The 20,000-nt window shown below is 40.5% G+C and overlaps 2 protein-coding genes across 2 annotated transcripts in view; both read right to left on the reverse strand.

Annotated features, from left to right (window-relative positions):
• Window positions 1-2,716: 2,716 nt before the first annotated feature.
• Window positions 2,717-8,756, reverse strand: LOC135107589 (small ribosomal subunit protein eS17-like). The gene is made up of 4 exons (XM_064017613.1): window positions 8,601-8,756; window positions 5,752-5,903; window positions 4,441-4,612; window positions 2,717-2,818 (listed from the first exon to the last, which is right to left on the reverse strand). Exons 1-4 carry the CDS (start codon window positions 8,601-8,603, stop codon window positions 2,750-2,752), a joined length of 396 nt encoding a protein of 131 aa, XP_063873683.1. The 5' UTR covers window positions 8,604-8,756; the 3' UTR covers window positions 2,717-2,749.
• Window positions 8,757-11,238: 2,482 nt separating this feature from the next.
• LOC135107590 (ras-related protein Rab-8A-like) overlaps window positions 11,239-20,000 on the reverse strand; it is a 41,996-nt gene continuing 33,234 nt past the window's right edge. The window contains exons 3-6 of the mRNA XM_064017614.1: window positions 18,829-18,967; window positions 17,955-18,047; window positions 17,390-17,503; window positions 11,239-16,364 (exon numbers count right to left, since the gene is read on the reverse strand). Coding sequence (XP_063873684.1) covers window positions 16,269-16,364; window positions 17,390-17,503; window positions 17,955-18,047; window positions 18,829-18,967 — 442 coding nt within the window. The 3' untranslated portion in view covers window positions 11,239-16,268. The remainder of the gene's footprint in view (window positions 16,365-17,389; window positions 17,504-17,954; window positions 18,048-18,828; window positions 18,968-20,000) is intronic.

Genomic DNA, 20,000 nt, shown 5'->3' on the forward strand with positions numbered 1-20,000 from the left:
ACATTGCTCATGGAATGCACATCTGACTTCTGCAGGCTTCACTTCAGGTACCAATACTTGTCGGAGGTGATACACACACCAGAGAAGGGCATATAACACAAGTTTGAATGTTGTGGTCATGATGACTACCAGAAACAACAAAGTGATTGACACTGAGTGCTGACTGCAAAGCCACAACCAAACATTATGACAATTATATAGTGGAATTAGTAGTGATGTTAGTAAATTTGCAGACAACACGAAGATTCAGATGCTATCACCTTGCAGGAAGACTTAGACAGGATGTACAAATGGATTGATAGATGGCAAATGCAGTTTGATATTATGAAATGTAAAGTACTTAGCACAGGAAGAAGAAAGCCACAGAGTATGTATATACACAGAATGAGGCTCTATTAAGATCAGAGAATGAAAAATTATTCGGGATTTATTGTTAGTTCTGATCTCCATCACAGAAAACAACGCATAGGGGCCAGAATTAGATCAAATCATGCATTAGGATTCATTTTTGGGAATATTAAAAAAAGTTCTGAAGAAATACTAGTTACATGTAGTCCTGGTCAGACCTCGTCTACATTATGCTGTGTACTTCTAGTCCCCATATTATAAGGATACAGGTGCATCAGAATCAGAACAAAGAAGAATGACTAAAAGCATACAGGGGGCACAGTTTTCCTTACAATTGTAAAAGGAGAATGAAACTTTAAATTTACATTCCTTGATGAGATATAGGTTAAGAGTGGACCTGATAGAGCTCTTTAAGTGATAAGACAAAATAAGGGTGATGTAAGCAAAATTCTCAAGATCAGTAATCAGGATAGGGCAAAAAATAATGGTTTCAAGATTGAAAAAAAAAAAAAAAAGGAATTGGTTATCAAATTATGCAGTAGATAAATGTAATAGACTCAGTTATCAGGTTGTTAGAGTTGAGTAATTAGAGTTTTAATGCAGCATATGGGAAATTTTTTTTCACATTCAGGACATACAGGGGCAGTTCTATCCCTCTGCATGATGCTCTGGATAAGTAAACAAAGCAACTAAGAGAAAAAACCACTCAGTTTTCTTTCCCTAAATTTTATTAATGTATGAATGTTCAATTTCCCTTTATCTAGACTGTTACAACCGAAACACTCACACACATACACCTACACCCAAGCACTCACATACATACCCACATGCACCAACACAAAAGTACCCATGTGCCTGTTGGCACACACATGAACTGTGAGAGGGCATTAGATGCAGGTGAGAGGCCTGTGTTTACATGAAAAAGTACTGCTGACCCAACACAGTGGGCCTGGCACTGGGAATAACAACAACCCTCGTGGGAAGCAAGGACAAACCAGGACAGAAACAAGGTATCTCTGGTGAGCAGAGGCCGTGTGCTCAGCAGCGACCTCCATCTTCAGGAAGCCTTCCATCAGCGTCCTCATCAGTGTCTCGCGGAGGATCAACTCCTAGCCTTGTGACTGACTAAGACTAATGTGCAGTGCTCCGTCTTCAGACTCAGGGAGAGCGGACGCTTGTGTTAGCGCGCCAGGGGACGTTCCCCATTGGCGCCTCTGTCACCAACTCCTCCATTATCCCAAGGGGTAGTTGGAGTGTATTACAGGACTAGATAGTGTACAGCAAACTAATTTGACATATGCAAGTGGAAGCATCCTGAGTGCCACAGCACTGGGCCGTGTGCACTGCAGCACACCAGCCCAAGGGGCACCTGGGGCACTGGAAAACTCTACGGACCTGAGTGCTATCCTTCACCAACAAACCTTGACAAGAGACCAGTGCTGATAACCCCAACCAGTCTAACTGGTGAACCAGAGCCACATCGCCCCTCCTGCACATCCCTGCCAGCACCTCTGCCCAGAGAAGGCTGTGCAGTTGATGATGGTGGATGGCTTGTTCACGTCCCAGCCACCGCAGGAGCAACATCATCAAGGGTGATGTAAACCAACTTAAGGGAACTGACACTGGAGCACAGTAGAATGATTGTGCATGGCAAGTGAATGGAGCAGCTGTAAGTGCATGAAGAATGATGCAGCCCTGCAACTTTCAAGGGAGGCAACACACATCAATTGTCTCACACAAGTGTGGGGCAATTAAGTGTGGTAGGGGGAGTAATTGTTTTGAAGGAGCCCTGCTCCAGACCAAACAGTCCAAGCTGGGAAGCTGATCAACCTCAAGTGAGGGCAGAAGTAGTTTCTCTTCTCCATCAAGGGCCAGGGGGCTAAGAGAGTGATGCGAGTGTGAATGTGAAAGCTGAGTGCCTTGTCCAGGCTTTTTTTTTGTCGGCCCTGGTATATGTACAAATTAATTGAACCTCAACTTTTCACAAAATAAAAAATAATAACTTCATATCTAAGTTTTCTAACGATGAAGTATATTACCTGGATATATTCCTTTAAAGTTATTTTTCAAAAAAGCAACATCTGATTAAAAAACAAATACAAAATAACTTCCAATTTTCACAATATCATTAAATAACAATCATATTAATAGTGAAATTTTCAAGTCATGGAAGATATCTAAGCACATTGTATTAAAATTGCCTTTCAAGAAGCACCATTGATTAAACCCAGAGAAAGTAACTTCTAAGAGTAGCTTCTATTTTTTAAATTAATAAAAAAATATGCCATTGATGAAATTATTGGTTCATAAATGTCCAAATATAATAATTAGGATCCCTATTACTTATTTGTGTAAAATAACAATCACATTCACATACTCCGATGTTTATTTCTCACACCATTTATCTCCTATTGCCATAAGTGGATGGGATGGGCTGGGTCACCTGGAGTCCCGCAACCTTGTCAAAGTCCTGCAACACAAACAAATCATGTCAAATCTCATAACTTCAAATGATAATTCATAAATTATAATATGATGTTATAAGACTACCTAATCACTACATTCATATGTCTACCACTTCAAGATCCATACTGTTAAACTTGTTTGGTTTAGGCTCAAATAATATAATCAGTTCCAAATCTTGAGAAATATAGGCCCCAACTAGTAGACAGGGACATCTCTTCTTAAAGACAAACTCAATGGGAGATATGACAAATGACTGAGTTTCCAGTGTTCACCAGCTGGTTTAATTCAGAAGTTGGTAAACAGTCTTGCAGTACCGAGCAGTCTTCTCAAAACATTATGTTATGATGTGCCTATTGATTTTCCATGCCTTTATTCCATATAATGTAATTCTGTTGTTGTCTGACTATGTTGTTTGTTATTTACTTAAGTTTATATAACTAACATGATTTTTATAGAACAAAATATAGTCACCTTTGTGTACTAAGTTCACTCATTTTTAGATTTTAATAAAGCAAATATACCTTAATATACATTTTCCTTAGCCTCTGCAAAGGTTAATGCTTCTCATAGGAAGTGCAAAGCAAATTTTTTTGTTTTCTTTGTGAGAAAAAGGGAAATCTATAGCCAAAACTGAGGGTGCTGCTGTGCTTTAATGCCATGTCCCTCAGCTGTGTCTTGCCATATCCAGAACATGGTGTGCCTTTTGACTTTAAAAAGCTTATTAGGTTGGGCACTGTCCATTTGCTTACTTTATTAGGTGTCTGCATGATGCTGAATAACTATATTTGCCAAGGCTGCACTTTCTATGGACAATGTATGTGACATTTATTTCCTCCGAGCATTATTTCCAAACACATTCCATAGAATATCAGCTCATTAAACTATACAATGAAGATTTTCATGCTATTCATCAAGACATCATATTCTAAGACTGAACTTATAAACTCTAGAACTCCCTGCCTGTTTCTGTATTTCTTTCCTATGACAAACCCTTTCAAGTGGGAGGTTTCAGAACACTTATCCTCAAGTTTTTGATGATCCTTTTTGATCTCTCTTTAGGGACTGGCACTCTACTGAGCCTTTTTTTTTTCTAATTTTTGTTGCCCTAGGCCAGTGCTCCTCTTACACACACACACACACACACACACACACAAATTCTGCTAGAAAAACATATAAAGTACATCACTAAAGAGTTGAGACCAGCTCTAAAATGCTTCATTGATCTTCAAGTTTTCTATAAAGAACAATGAATTTACCATCTAGACACAAAGTTGACATCCTTAGGCAAAAGTGGTGGTAATCCAAACAAGGCTACCATCATGTGCACTCACACTCAATCCATCTCTTTGTGATGCCTCATGCCCTCCAGGAGCATCTCCAAAGGCGATGGCCACAGCAAAACAACCTCCATCTTTCCATATCCCAATGTTACTTCCCTGCTTTGTAAATAATCTACCTCTACTAACAACCCTTTCCTACATGTACTCCTATACCTTATTCATCTCCCTTCTAATCACATCCTCAAGTATTCCCTAACATCTGTAGCAATTCAAATATAATACAATAACCACATTATTCACTATAATTTAAATATCTAAATATTCCATAATTTCCTTCACCACTCACCATCAGTTTCAGCATCTCCTTGGTATCAGCGTCCACCTCAATGATGCCCTGCTCCAGAGCCGACACCTCTGGCACGTAGTTGTCACGGCGCTCACGTTCCTCCTCCTGCAGCTTGATGGAGATGCCTCGCACTGGGCCGCGCTGGATTCTCTTCATCAGGTGAGTCACAAATCTGATGAAGGAGCATACACAATAATCACAATGCAAAACCAACAACCAACATTTATGATCATAAGACTAATATTATTATAACTATGATTATTCAGTATCCATATTTACCCCAGGTTTCTGTTGACAAAACTTAGGACTCAAAATTATTGGAAGACCATAGAATATTCTAAGGCTAAAGAAGAATTAAAAAGGTTACAATGCTTCAGCTAAACAATAAGGTTTTTACAGTAAAAGTACCCCATTTGACAGCTTTATAAGATGCACCTCAGTTTGGGCAGGCATTGGGAGGGAGGGAGGGAGGGAGGGAGGGAGAGATAAACAGGTTTAAACTCTGAATATGAAGTGAATGGTTAAACCTGACATTTGAAGCCCTCTCATATGTATTCAGATTATTAGATCCCAATATTTTACATTTAAAATCTTAATATTTGCTAGGACCTACCAACACTGGTCCTTACACCAATCCTGCTATGAGATGTAAACAAATATGGCATACGTAATAACTGTGTTGTAAACACTTTGTTTACATGTGGGAAGATGTTTGGGGTTTGATTTAAGAACCACTGTTGCTATATACTTACCACTAGCTACTGCCCCTAAGTGGGCTTATATCAGTTTCATTACACTGAGTTCTCGGGTTCCACAAGAGATATTTTGTGCTAAAGAATGCACGTCAATTTCACATAATTCACAAAGAAAGTTTGAGACACACACAAAAAAAAAAATAATAATAATAATAATAAAAATAAAATAATTCCAATGAATCCCTTTGTTAGGATTGCAATTCTCATACTTCAAATTTCACAGCTGCTTTGTAGTTTTTGTTCAATACACATTATTTTCAATTCACATATTTTACAACAAGCACAAATGTGATACAACTGTGCTCTCCAATGCAGCACAATCCAATGCATCACACAGCCACCATATTGTCAGAGGCACAAAGAACAAAAAATTAACACTAATAATGAAGAATAAAGGTTCAAATCATAAAAACCACTAACTTCCTTCAAAAGACACACACACACACACACACACACACACACACACACACACATCCTTTCCAGTAATTTTTTTTATCAATCAAGCACAGTATAACTTGAGGCACAGAATAACCCTTTTTCTGTCAATGACACTTACCCAGCAATCTTGTTACGAAGGGGCTTTGAGGGGATGATGGCAATCTCCTCACAGATGCGCTTGTTGGTGTGGAAGTCACTGCCCAGGCGGGTGTAGTACTTCTCAATGATCACCCGCGCCGCCTTCTTCACAGTCTTGGTGCGCACACGACCCTGGAGTATAGAGAAGGTTATATTCTCAAGACATGCATGTCGACTGAAGACTGCACGATGAAGGCGGCCATGAGGCTCACCAGTCTCCCTGCCAGTCCATGTAGCTGAGCAAAACAAGGGCTTACTGAGGAGCATCACCTCATCTTCGTGGTGGTGGATAAGTCTAGCAATCTCACAAGCCACAAATCACAAGTGACACCACAATATAGCATTGTTTTGGATCAATACTTAGTTGTAGTCAGCTACTGTGTCACTATTACTTTTTTAGTTTCAGGTTGTTTTAGTCTTGTATAACAAAATCAATTGTAAACTATTTTCAACAATAAAAAAAAAAAAAGTGAAATGAAGACTAAATTAATCTAAACCTAACCTTATTTTCAATCATGCAAGACTAACCTCCTGACCCAACAGGACACCAGCAAAACAAGGTTAAAGTAATTACAAAAATATCCAAGTTCACTAATAGGTTTACTGCTAAATATTTTCTAAATGTGTTTTTGCTCAGTATCTGTACTTGTGGAAAACCATATTTACCTGCACCCTCTGTTTCCTGAAGTTAAGCCACACCCTGATCCAGCCCAAAACTTTCCCCTCAAATACTATTAGCCTGTACTTTATCTAATAGTTCCCTATGAGGGAAGCAGGTCCACTTCAGACCATTCTGAAATACCAACTCAGACTATCCTCCCAACCAATTCAGTATTTAGTACAACATTAGTGTAGGAGACAGACATCACTTACTATTAATAAACATTCAAGGTTGTGAGGCGGACCTTCACACAGCTTTTTAGCATTTACACATTAATGCAGTGTGATGGAAACATAAAGCAAATGCCTCTTTTATTTACTTTAATCTCTGGTAAGAGGCACCGAGACAAGAAAGCATTTAGTAAGACTAAAGAAATCCTGGAAGAACAATTAAAACTTCAAGTACGAGTAATACTTGATTTTGAGGCAAGTGTTTGGTGGGCTATTCCAAATGTTTTCCCAGATGTGGTTGTGCCTTTCACTGAGGACAGGCAGTTAAGAGGAAAATCCAAGAACTCAGCCTTGAGTCTGTCGACACAAACAACAATGAAACACAAATTTATACGACAGTTGCTTTCGTTACCATACATGCCTGCTGAACACATAGAAGGACTTTTCTCACAGCAGCCCCAAGCTTTTCAATGCTCTCCCAAGAACTATCAGACACACCACTAAATTCAAGAAAAAAACTCAACAGCTTTCTGCAGATGCTCCCTGATGAGACTCCATTCCCGAGCTACACAGCATACTGTAGGGCAGCCACAAACTCAGTGCCAGACCAAATTATTCTCCTGAAGGAGGACTCCCAGACTGACAGCAGTGGTGAACCACCACAGCTCTGAGGATTATCCTCTAAATTCCATCAAGTATACCAAGTTAAGATGTTACAGAAAAGCAAATGGGTCACAAGCACTAATAAATCTTTTGGAGTAAGTAAACACTATGTGGCTGAGGTCTGAGATGTGGCCTCCCACCACTTGGTGTGTTTGCAAAGTGTCACAACAAATGATGTTGAAAGTTGGCACTATAGACTTAATCTGAAAGCACAAAGGCCAACTTAATTTCCATTACTCATAACACTACTGTATAATGAGCCAAGACTCGTAGCACTACAAGTGCATTTATTATATGATGGAAAGGTATTGTGACGCCAAAAAACAAAATATGCCAAGCATCACGGACAACTTGTAAAACTTTAAGACCAATGTACTAGTGGCCATAGACCAGCTAAACATTTACTGAAGGCAGTTTCTCATTACATGGCAGTGAATGCGTTGAATTTTACTGTCTTAATGTTGTGCGTGAATTCTATTGTTTCAATGCTTTTATATTTTTTGTTTTTGAACTACTATATTTCAATTTTTTTTTTTTCTTAACCTTGATGTTTTACATTTTTCTAATCTTGGTTTGTTAACAGTGAAATGCAAACAATTTCTTGGGTAAGTAAATTTAATTGTTTTACAGCTTTTGCTTTTGCTCTTGCTTGTTCTATTTATTGATATCTAGATCTGGTCCGAGCAGGCAATGGTCTGAGTTGGAGGTGAACCCTATGGGATACCCTGTCAAATGCCTTACCGAAGTCGAAATTATATCGTAGTTCTCTATCTACCATTACTATTATTCTTATAAAACACCAAAAGGCATATAAGGTTTTCCTTTCCTAAATTCACGCGGGCTCCTTAGAACTGCATCGAGTATGCTCCCGATCTGTGCACTATAATTAAATAACATTCAGGAAAAGTCTATACGGTATATCTGGCCTTATATGTTAAAATCAAATGGGTGCTGTATCATGTATGTTGGCTGGCCCTATACAGTGTGGTCAAATATAACTAGACCTTCCTTTCCTAGTCCCTTAACCTTATCATATTTCAGGTTCAATCTCTACATTTAAAGTACCCTCTGCCGTGGATCTCCGTAACACCACCACCATAGTCCCACAAAAACCGGTGGTGCATCATAACTGCCCTAAGAAAGTAAAGATATAACTCAAAATAAGAAATGTGTTCCCCATCACTCGTTTGTTTACATCCTGCAGACCCACACCGCCCTCAACTTTTCGTCAAATTCTCCATATACCAGTGGTCGTGGACGAAATTTTCCAACCTAAGCATAATTTTGAATGGCTGCATGATAATTCCGTTAAGGGGGTAGTACTGAAAGGCTCACCATTTCGACGGATTACGTGGATTAACCTCAGGCAGCGGAGGCCAGCACACACCACAAGGAATACAGAACGAAAAGGAGACGGTCGGGAAGCGAACAGCGCTACTGAGGCAGGGCCGGGACTGCCTGGCGGGAACTTTAAATATCGACATTACCTTACTTTGCTTTACCTTACCTTATCTTACCTTTGCTGGGGAGGCGTGTTCTTGAAGACAAGCAACCACTGAAAATTGTAATGTCTCCTTAGACTATTCATAGAAACACTGAGATCTGAAAATTAGAAAAATCTTTATTTATTTATTATTTTTTTTCTCTCTCCCCTGTCAAGTGCAGCACTTCAACAGTGAACTTCTAAACTCCAACTCCCATGATGCTCACCTAGCCGTCCATAAACTCCCTGGATCTCCCTCTTGGTGTCCTTCCTTCTATTTTGCCTGCCAAATTAAAGTTTTCTATAGCCCCCTCTTCCACGTTTCCTAATTTTCCTCGCCAGCTCCCATCCCGTCCCCATCTCCTGAAGAACCTTCCCATTTGCTTTCCTTAGCCGTCCATGATATCTCCAAGTATGATGTTACCCATATTACCTATTTTGTGACATCCATTCTTTATAAGCAAAGCTAGAGTGAGGCACGGAGTCACATCTTTCCACAAGTCTTGCAAAACCCTAAAGTTGACCAGTTTACTTACTTCTAAAACTAATACTGTTCATCATGAATACTGCATCAGTGCACTTACTAACCTCCCACGGTCACTTAAGGAGGTAATGTTGCTAATTCAAAAGTCTGGAATACTTTTCTTGTTATTTATTGAAATTTTAATAAGTCTTGCTGCAAAGGACGTATGAAAATTACTTTTGATATTTTCAATATCATTATTGTTATTTTTTTATTAAGGAGAGGAGGGTATAGTGTGTCTTTGTTTCAGATACAATATAGTACTTACGTAGTTGTGGTGTTCAATTCTAAAATAAAGATGTGTACCTTTAATACTTAGCATTTTCTATAATGAGATGTGATTTAATGAAGGGGTGACTCAGTTAATAGTAAGCATGTCGGCCATGCTTCCAATGTATTATCTATTACTATCTATCTATATGAGTAAGCAATTAATTAAACTCTATCAAAATAGTACATGAAGTACTCTATTTTTAATAAGGACATTATTCACCAGTATACAGGAAATCCAGAATAAGTGCAAAGAACGGGTCAAGATCTGTGAGAGTCAGACAATTGCCAGCTGTTTCATGGCAATGCCACGGCTAATGTTTTCACCTCATCCAAGATTTCTTGGGAAAGCATCGGAATAATAATAATAATAATAATAATAATAATAATAATAATAATAATAATATGCTGAAAAGTGTGTATGTACGCTAACAAATTTATTAACATACTTTTAATGGTGAACTGAATAAATGGTAAACCACCACAATATTAATGCTGAAAATGACATACCACAGTATCCCAACAAGTCATGTCACCAATAAAGAAGACGCCCAGAGGGTTTATTCCGAACTTTAAACATAGAAGGTTTGACTTCCTGGGTAAATAGTGCCTGTAATGGTCACCACATTTAATTAAATGTATTGCTGCCGGATCAGAACACTGGCTTATATGTAAAAAGTTTATATATATATATATATATATATATATATATATATATATATATATATATATATATATATATATATATATATATATATATATATATATATATATATATATATATAATCAGAGGAACAACATGAAACTTCTTAAACCTTCCTTGAAGCCTCCTGCTGGACACTCAATGAACAATGACAGCAGTGTCAAGGCTGACTTTATATTCGCTAGCAGTTTCCGAAAGGGGAATGAAGTTGACGTTTATTCCGGGTAAGGAACATTTGCCTGAACCCTTCATAAAACCTTCTTTGGGGCACCGCAGACTCAGAATAACCAATCCCAGCAAATTTACCTCTGGCTTTCCATCCGGCGGCAGCTCCTAGCATATCAGGGGTCCCAATTCACTTTAATTCAGAATTATGAGCACAAGGGTGAGATATTGCCGAATACCCTCCGTAGAGCCTTATGAATTTAGAGTGACTGTCAGCAAATTTACCTCTGGTTTTTTCTCAGATATGCAAAAATTTCAATGTTCGTCTTTCCCTTCTTTTGAAAAGACAATTTCTCTCCATATCAAGCGTGTAACTCATGTTGTAAAAATGTGGAAAAGGGAGAACACACCAAATCAAACTAGCGTTTTGCAAATATTCTATTAACATTTTTTCAGGTTCTGCTTTTATACCTAAACCAGAGCCAGAGTTCTCATCCGACAGTAATACAGTTTTGAGATGTAGGGACTCGGCACTATTCATCCAGGGAGTCAGACAGGGAGTATAAAAGCTCAAAACTCTTAGTAGACCCTCCGGGCTGCCAGTTTATAAGTCTAATGAATTTCATATCTACAGATCGAGTAGACAGCTATATGTGAATTATGAAGAGATCTCCTAAGACCAAGAAGAACTGTAAATATCATAAATGGATGCAATTGTTTGACACCCACTTCTTTGCCCCAAAACGTTTCCTACTGTAGACCTCTTCATGGAGCAACTGTAGCACATGTAACAAAGCGAATATTTCACGATGGAGAATGAAACATATCGTAAACAATATCTCAATTTTTTATTCAGAAGATGCCTGGCGTCTCTGAGTGTGGAGGAGGCCGAGTGGTTCACAGTCAGATGATAATATAAAGGCTGGGTAGAGACAACCATGTCTGCTGGGTGGGTCCAGTGCGCGTCGCCTAAAGGCTCAGCAACACGGTCATCAGCCTAAAAAGCTACCGAGGTGATTGAGTGTTAGCGATGGATCATGAGTGTATTGTCTTTATGTATTGCTTGGAGACGTGACTATACATAATAGATTGGGCAGGGTAAAATTTAGATGACCAAATGATTCAAAATGCGAGGTTCTGAATATATGCATCGTAACACATCATAGAATACTGGTATAATGAAACGATTGAAATATCTAATTAGTCGTGTTGATTCGTTTTCTTTAGTATACTGTAGTGTGAAATAGTGAAGGTATACTGGAGCGTCAGAGCTGTCTGGTACCACAATGCTTGGTGAGGGCAACACCCGTGGCAGCAAGGAGATCTGCTCGCTGGGGCCACTCTCGTCCCAAAGGGCTGCGGGTGTGGCATCAAAACGCTCTCGTGAATGATTCCCTACAGGATATACATGGGACGTTATAATGGACTCGCATTAGATCGCAAACCAACTGTCGCACGTAAAGTTTGACAGTTTATACGATGAGAAAGATGAGAAAGTTTCTTATTTATTCATATCTTGGGTGAGGAGCTCCGAAGTGTGCGTCAGCGTGCTAACGACTCACGTCCAAGATTATCATTGTCCTCCCTACACTCTTACCTCACATAAAAGAGAAATACAATTCCGTTTATAATGTATTCTTTCTCTTTCTCTTAGGAATTGTGTGCAGGTCGGCGCCGCAGTCAAGGATCCCGGGGCGACTTCTCCCTGTCGCTTCACCGCGCAGCTGGGCCAGTATTTTGAAACGCTTTGGACTCTCCTAAGGATTATTTTTAAAGGCCACCGAAACCATCAATCGGGTTCTCATGGGTGTCTTCCCCATTGGTGATACAGAATACTTGTTAAACTCTCCCTAGAACCATAAAAAAAACGCATTTGAAAACCCCAATAACTTCTAGAGACTCTTAAACGTCGCCGAGATAAGACACTAAAACGTTTGAGAATACGGCCGCAGGGTTACTGTGTCCAGAGCTAATATTAAGGAACCATTCACTTAAGACCAAGGAAGAGAATGTTTTGTGCCTGGTATAGTCACGGTCAAAACGCAAGTAACGTACAGCACTTCCTTCCTCTGTGCTTAACGTTCTCTCTCACTCTCATATCCTCTGATCTGCTAAGAATCTATCAGTTGTTGGGTTTTATAAGGAGACTGTCAGCAGATCAGAGGACTTGAGATCGAGGGAACATGCTAAATATAGTGGGTGTGAATGCGGCAGGTTACTCCACTTTTGAACACGACTGTACTGTACATCCACGACTCTGGCATAGCGACTTTAAGGCATGAACTAATTTATAAACAATTTTCACTATCCTCTGAAAGACTAAAACAAGAGCACAAAAAAAAAAAAACACGTATGGAAATAAACCCTTAAATACACGAAGAGACACTAATATATATGTTGCTATACACATTTTTACAAAACCATTAACAAAATATATTCTAAAAAGATAATTATTCCCTATGAGTGTGTAACGGAACACCTCCACTAACCACAAATCACATTCACAGGTTTATCATTTTCTTTTTTTTTTTCCCGTAAATCTATGAAGGCGAGGTGATATAAGCCTGCTTCAGTGTTCTTCAGTTTGCTTTTGTGTGAACGCCTTCACCTCAAGATTTAGTTTCTGTTCTTCTCACGAGGCAATGATTGAAATGCACAAGAACATACGTATATACGCAGCCTGCATCTTTCTCTACCGGTTCATTAGACGCGTCAAAATCACACACTCGATGTTAATGTGTAAATCTATGCGGTCAAAAATGTCCATGGCAAGAAAGAGCGAAAGTGTACGTACACTGAGGTTCAGCAGGACGCTATATCAGTTAATCTGATTCCAACTCCGTTAGTCAAACGTTAATTTATGATACGATCAAATGTTTAGGTGAGGAGGGAATACACGTGTATATAGAGGTTCAGTAAGTTAGATTAGTTAATCAGGGCCCGTATTTTGAAACGCTTTGGACTCTCATAAGGACTATTTTCAAAAATTACTGAAATGATAAGTCGAGTTCTCATGGGTGTTTTCCCAATGACGGTGCAGAATCCTTAATAATCTATACTTAGAATCATGAGAACACTCTTGAACACCCAATAACATCCACCACAGTCTGTTGAAATTAGTCAGGATAAGACCCCGAAACTTTTGAGAATACGGTCCCTGATTCCAACCATGTCTGTCGAGTGTGAACTGATCAGCGGTTCTATAAGACACTCTAGCGCAGCACATACATGTACATGAATGAACAAGAAAAACGCGGAGACAAGTTTTCATCACACAGTAAATCTATTATACAATCAAGTTATTAAAAATATCTTATGAATAGTATCTAAAAATTCAGTTACATCCCAGACTCCATTGCAATACTTTGAAAGCACAGTAGCATATTATATTACATTATGGCTCGTATTCTTAAACACTTTGTTCTCTCACCAGGACTATTTTCAAAGGCCACAGAGATGATTAATCGAATTTTCATAGATGTTTTCCCTTTGTAGGTGCAAAAACCTTGTTGAACTATCACTAGAACCACGGAAACACTCTTGGAAATCAATACAACTTCCACTAAAGCCTGCTAAAAGTAGTCAAGATAAGGTATCGAAACGTTTACGAATACGGACCTAGATCATATACAAAAGGAAACCACATTGCACTGCACAACACGTCCACTAATTCAGAGCTAAAGAGAAATAGGCTTTGTAGTGATTCAGTACGTGGTGTGTGACTCGTGCCCCCCCGACATCCCCCGCTGCCAGCCTCTCGTCCCCCTCGCCGCCACGCCGCCACCACTCCAGCTGCAATGGTGGTCAATAGCTGAGTAATCTGTCACTGTGTTTACCTTCCTTCCTCAATCATAAGTCCCGTGATCTGCTTGGAATCAATCAGCGGGTAGACCTTGTAAGATTGTTAGATTAAAAGACTTGGGATTGAAAGAAAACGCTAAACACATTGACAGTAAATTCGGAAGATTACCAGAGTTCTCACCGCAACTGTACACGTATGTATAACACGTATGTATAACAGCCACGTATGTATAACACGCAAGTTTACCATCGTAAGGAACTGTGACATTCTTTGGTAACATCATCTCACCGATCGCTGACCATGAGCCGCACCCGCTGACTAGACTGACTGACTGACTGACTGACTAGAGCTTATGTATCCCATTGTATCTATTTCTTAGTGTCATTGAGTCAGAGGTATTAGTAAACCGCAGTGACGTAATACTTTGCTGCAACACTGCCTGAACTTTAGTGATTCACGAAACTATGCATCATTATGAAACGGTGAATTAAGAGTGATCTGCATTACTTTACCTGTGGAACGCTCCTCTCGCTGAGTGTTGCATCGTTAAACACTCTGGGCTCGCATCAACACTGTCATCAAAGGCCACAGAGATGACTGGTCGGGTTCTCATGAATATTTTTCCCACTGCCGATGCAAAATCCTTGCTCAACTATTACCAGGATCAGGAAAAACACTCATGAAAACTTCCCAACAACTTCTACATCATAAAGTCTGTTAAAAAATGACGAGATAAGACAACAAAATCTTTATATGAACTCCAGAACGCTGTGAACTTATATTAATACTATTTTCAAAGGCTACGAATATAATTTATCTAGTCCTCACGATTTTTTCCCCGTTAATGATACAAAATCCTTGCAAATAAGCTATCTCTGGGACCATGAAAGCACTCTCAAATTCAACCAGTCTATTAAAAGTTGCCAAGATAAAACGCCGGAATGTTTGAGAATACGGACCTACTAAGTGACGGCTGGGCAATGATGCGGAAGTGCGGGCGGAAGCAGTGAAGAGGTGCGCGGGATCAGGGGACGAGGGATCTCACTGTCTCTCATCGCATTAAGGGCACGTATTCAGAAACGCTTTGTTCTCTCACCACAACTATATTCAAAGGCCACAGAAATGATAAGCCGGGTTATCAAGACTGTTTTTCCCTCTACCAGTGTACAAATCTTGTTCATTTGTCACTTAAACCGTAAAAACACACTTAAAACCCCGTGCAACGTTAACCAGATACTTTTGAAAGTAGTGGAGGTGAAGCCCAGAAGTGTTTCAGAATATGGTCCGGGAAAACAAACATCGCATTATTTCCACAGATGAGTGACGACCAATGCTTGTCCGGTGATATGAAAACGTGCCTATTGCTTCAACTAAAGCCAAAAAAATGACCCTGTGGTTGTGTTATATACATACATGCACTCACATCAGACGCCGCCAGATGCTATACGTGAATGCTAAACGAAAATAACGTTGCGAACTATCATGAATCATTAAGTCTTTTACAGTATACCGGTCTGTACTTGCATTCATATGTTTGTTACCTTATAAATACATGCGTTATATATATACCAGCTGTGTTAAAGCACTATAAGGATTGCTATGTACATGAGTATAGTAGTATCTTATAAAATTAGAAAGGTGTATAGTCTTGTATATATATAAGGGCGCGAAGTTACATAGTTGAAATCACCGTAGTCATTGTTATCTATCAGTCGGTCAGTTCTAATAATGGTTCTCTCTCTCTCTCTCTCTCTCTCTCTCTCTCTCTCTCTCTCTCTCTCTCTCTCTCTCTCTCTCTCTCTCTCTCTCTCTCTCTCTCACGACAGATAAAAAAAAAGTCTTCACGCTATTCCGCCATCCATCCCAACGGTAGAAGCAGGGCACTAATGCATGATGGTGGTGGGGGTGGTGAGCGGTAGTGTGCGTGGCAGGCGGAGGACACACGAGCGGGGTAGACCTTAGCTGGCAGCACACACACGGTGGTCTCAGGGAGGAACAGAAGGGAGAATGGTTAAGGAAGGGAGGTATTAGTTAGGGTCAGGGTAGCTTGGAGTACTTCAGCACGAGGAGCACAGGGAGCTGCCATCACTCTTCTCGTCGGCTTCCAGTTTGACCGCCTCGTTCTGCCGCTCGCGTTCCTCAAACAAGCTGGCCTGTGAGGGAAATAGAGACCACTTAGTGAAGGTGTTATTTGTGTAGCTGGTGGATCCTGTTGTTTTACCTTTTTTAAGTAAGAGATGCACTGGCAAAGGGTAACAAAAAGTGTTAAACAAAAGGCCCACTGAAATGCCAGGTTAAAAAGGATAAGCCGAACTCGGAGAATAAGCGTCTTGAAACATCCATCCTGAAAGAGTTCAAATCATAGGAAAGAGGAAGAACAGAAGCAGGCAAGGAGTTCCAGGGTTACCAGAGAAATGAATGAACAATTGAGAGTACTGGTACATGCATTAGACAGGCGGACAGACCAGGGATGAGAGAAAGTAGTTTCCCTGTTACTTGACGGATCTTTTCCTAATTATCAAGTACTCCGATATATTTTCTCTTGTCCTACAGCCAGCCATCTCAAATCACTGTGATGGCTAGAAATTGTATCATCTATCTTTAATCCTTTGCTTTCTTATTTTTTTTTCCTTGTAGGTGCTTATGAAGATGTCATGCATTGTTCTTCATGTCGCTGATTCTTGAATGTCGCAGTGAAATGGTTAAGTGACGTGATCCAATCTGTACAACTTGTTTCTGACGATGGTTAGCCAGGAGAAGAGAGGTGCGTGGATGTGGAATGTTCTCATGTTAGTCTGCAATGTAATGTACTTCAAAGTAAATTAGTTAGTTAGTCAGTCAATTAGTCAGTCAGTCAGTCAGGTAGTCAGTTAGTGAGTCAGTTAGTTAATTACTTTGTATGCCTGTTTGTTCGTTTGTTAGGTAGGTAGATAGCCAGGTAAATAGGTAAGTAAATAGGTAAGTAAACAGTGAATGAGTGAGGGCGCGAGTGAGTTACTTAGCTACTTAGTCAGTTACAGAGAGAGAGAGAGAGAGAGAGAGAGAGAGAGAGAGAGAGAGAGAGAGAGAGAGAGAGAGAGAGAGAGAGAGAGAGAGAGAGAGAGAGAGAGAGATACACAAAGCCAGGAAGAGAACAAAGAGTCTCAGCACCAACGCACTGACAACGTGGAACACCTACCCGTCTCTGTCTGAGGTCCCGTATAAGCCTGGCCAGGGTGAGGAAGGTGTCTTGAACCATCACGTCCCCTCGACAAGAGACCTCGAAGAATGGCATGTCAAAGTTTTCTGCCAGCTGCAATTGTGGGAGAGAAAAACTAAGAATGAGTCGCGATCTCCAACAGCAAGGAATAATGAGTTTAAGCTTGAAAAAGTTAAATTACAAAAAGAGAGATAACAAGGAAGTGGTGGTGAATGAATGGAATGGACTCAGTAATCAGGTTGTTAGTGCCAGTATAGGCATAGACAATAGTCGAGTAACGTACCGTGTTCATTTTCATTACTTTTAACATCGTTCCTAAATCTTAAGTCCCCTAATCTCCTGACAATCTCCTTACAAACTGTGACAACTGAGGGATTCCATGATAAGAGGACTTAAGAATGCGAAAATAAAAAAACGTTAATTAAACACAATGAAAATTAGTGTGGCGGGTTACATGATTTCTGACCACAGCTGTACCCCCATCAGGTCTCTCACTCTACGTACGCCAACAGCCAAATAGACGAGCTCAGATCAACGCACACACCTTCAACCCTCTCTCCTTGTCGACGGCTCGCTGCTGGCTGGTCACCTCGCACTTGTTGCCCGCCAGCACCTTCACCACCTCGGGGGACGCATTCTGCAAGGCATTACAATTCATGAGAACCAAGGCGGCAGCGGCAGCAGGATTCCAGGCCCCTGACAACACGTGCATCCCCCGCGCTCAGTGAGGGAGCTCGGCGTGAACGAGATTCCACCCCCACAAGGAATTTTCACGAATCAGTCGCTGGCTATGCACAAAGCTTCATAGATTTTGAGCTGAAGGTGTAAGGGATGTAGGGAAGATAAAATGAGGAAGGAGGGAACAATGAGGAAGAAGAAAGGGCAAGGAAGGAGGAAGGAGGGAGCAAGGAAAGAAGTAATGGATGAGAAAAAGGGAAGAATGGAACAGAGGGATGAAGAAAATACACGGAAGAAGGAAGAAGGAAAGAGGGAACAAAGAAAGAGATGAAGGACGAAAGAGAAGAAAGAAGGAAGGCGGAAAGAAGGGAAGGGAAACGAAGCAATAACGAAATGGAAAAATAAAGAATGAAATGGGGAAGACAAAAGAGAGAGAGAGAGAGAGAGAGAGAGAGAGAGAGAGAGAGAGAGAGAGAGAGAGAGAGAGAGAGAGAGAGAGAGAGAGAGAGAGAAGGTAACAAACAAAAAAGGAGTAACCGAAAAAGAAAACTGAAGAATGAAACGAGAAATGAAGCCAATAACAACAACAACAACAAACAACAACAACAAAAATCGATTAATCATTTACGTGGCCCTTCAAAACAAAGATGCAATTAGAGAAGAAAACGGCCTTGGAGTGTATCAGTTTATTAGTTTATCAGTTTATCAGTGTCTTGCATTCGGAAGGAAACGCAACTCACCTCCTCGATGTTCCTGAGCCAGTAGGAGAGGTGGTTGAAGGAGTCCAGGTTAGTGACATCGTAGACCAACACGATACCCTGCGCACCTCTGTAGTAGGCGGTGGTGAGTGTGCGGAAGCGTTCTTCCCCTGCTGTGTCCCTGAGGAGAAGAGGAGGTGCAGGAGGGAGGGATGGGGTGGGGTTGAGTATTCTCTCTCTCTCTCTCTCTCTCTCTCTCTCTCTCTCTCTCTCTCTCTCTCTCTCTCTCTCTCTCTCTCTCTCTCTCTCTCTCTCTCTCTCTCTTGCTTTCACACACATACACACACACACATTAAATAACACACAGTTGGCAAGTAATGCATCACAAGTTTACTCTTAAAGTTCTGACTGCTCTAAACCTCCCTTCTCTCTCTCTCTCTCTCTCTCTCTCTCTCTCTCTCTCTCTCTCTCTCTCTCTCTCTCTCTCTCTCTCTCTCTCTCTCTCTCTCTCTCTCTCTCTTCTTTCCAGGAAGCAAAACTGATGATCGCTCTTACACTGCTTGTATTCCTCGCTAGGCTTTAAGAATTCCCCTTTCTTTCCTCCTACTGCCTCATTACTGTCTTCCTTGCTTGCCTCACGGAGATCCAGTGCCTTAAAGCAGACGCCTCTCCCGCTGACACCACCACAGTCTTGGTAATACCCGTACAGGTGAGCGCTGTCTCTCGTCACTTCTTCCGCTCGCTGGTCGCCGCAGCACCGCCACTATCTACGTCGCGCGTCACCAAAACACTACTAGTAATTTTTTCATACGTATATGGCATTTGTTTCATATTTAAAGGTAAAATCCAGGAGTTCTTGTTATCTTGTAAGCTGTCAACTAGCATTCATGACGTTAAAAGAAGTGGAAAGGTAAAGAAAAAAAAAAAAGGCTTGTGAAATGCCAACTGCCACGAGAATCTAGTGGCGCTGATGTTGATGCTAAGCGTTCTGTTCCTAGTCTCCACATGACTCAGGAAGAACCGTTTTGAAAGTTCTTCTTCTTCTTCTTCTTCTTCTTCTTCTTCAACGTTTGATGTGGATCTTTTGGTGACTCTAGCAAAAGATGACTATTTTTTTATTTTTTTTATTAATACATTACATTAAGCTAAAGGTAAAGGTACCGGTGGGGGCACACCCAACAGCAGTGCGTGGCCTCGGTGCTCATCTCCGTCTC

Source organism: Scylla paramamosain, chromosome 15 (genome assembly GCF_035594125.1).
Source record: "Scylla paramamosain isolate STU-SP2022 chromosome 15, ASM3559412v1, whole genome shotgun sequence".
NCBI classification, from domain to species: Eukaryota; Metazoa; Arthropoda; class Malacostraca; order Decapoda; family Portunidae; genus Scylla; species Scylla paramamosain.

Coding starts and splice junctions, on each gene's coding strand:
- LOC135107589 (XM_064017613.1), bottom strand. Junction 4,613..5,751: donor CTTCGTAACAAGATTGCTGG/GTAAGTGTCATT, acceptor CTCCTTCATCAG/ATTTGTGACTCACCTGATGA. Junction 2,819..4,440: donor AGGAGATGCTGAAACTGATG/GTGAGTGGTGAA, acceptor TTTGTGTTGCAG/GACTTTGACAAGGTTGCGGG.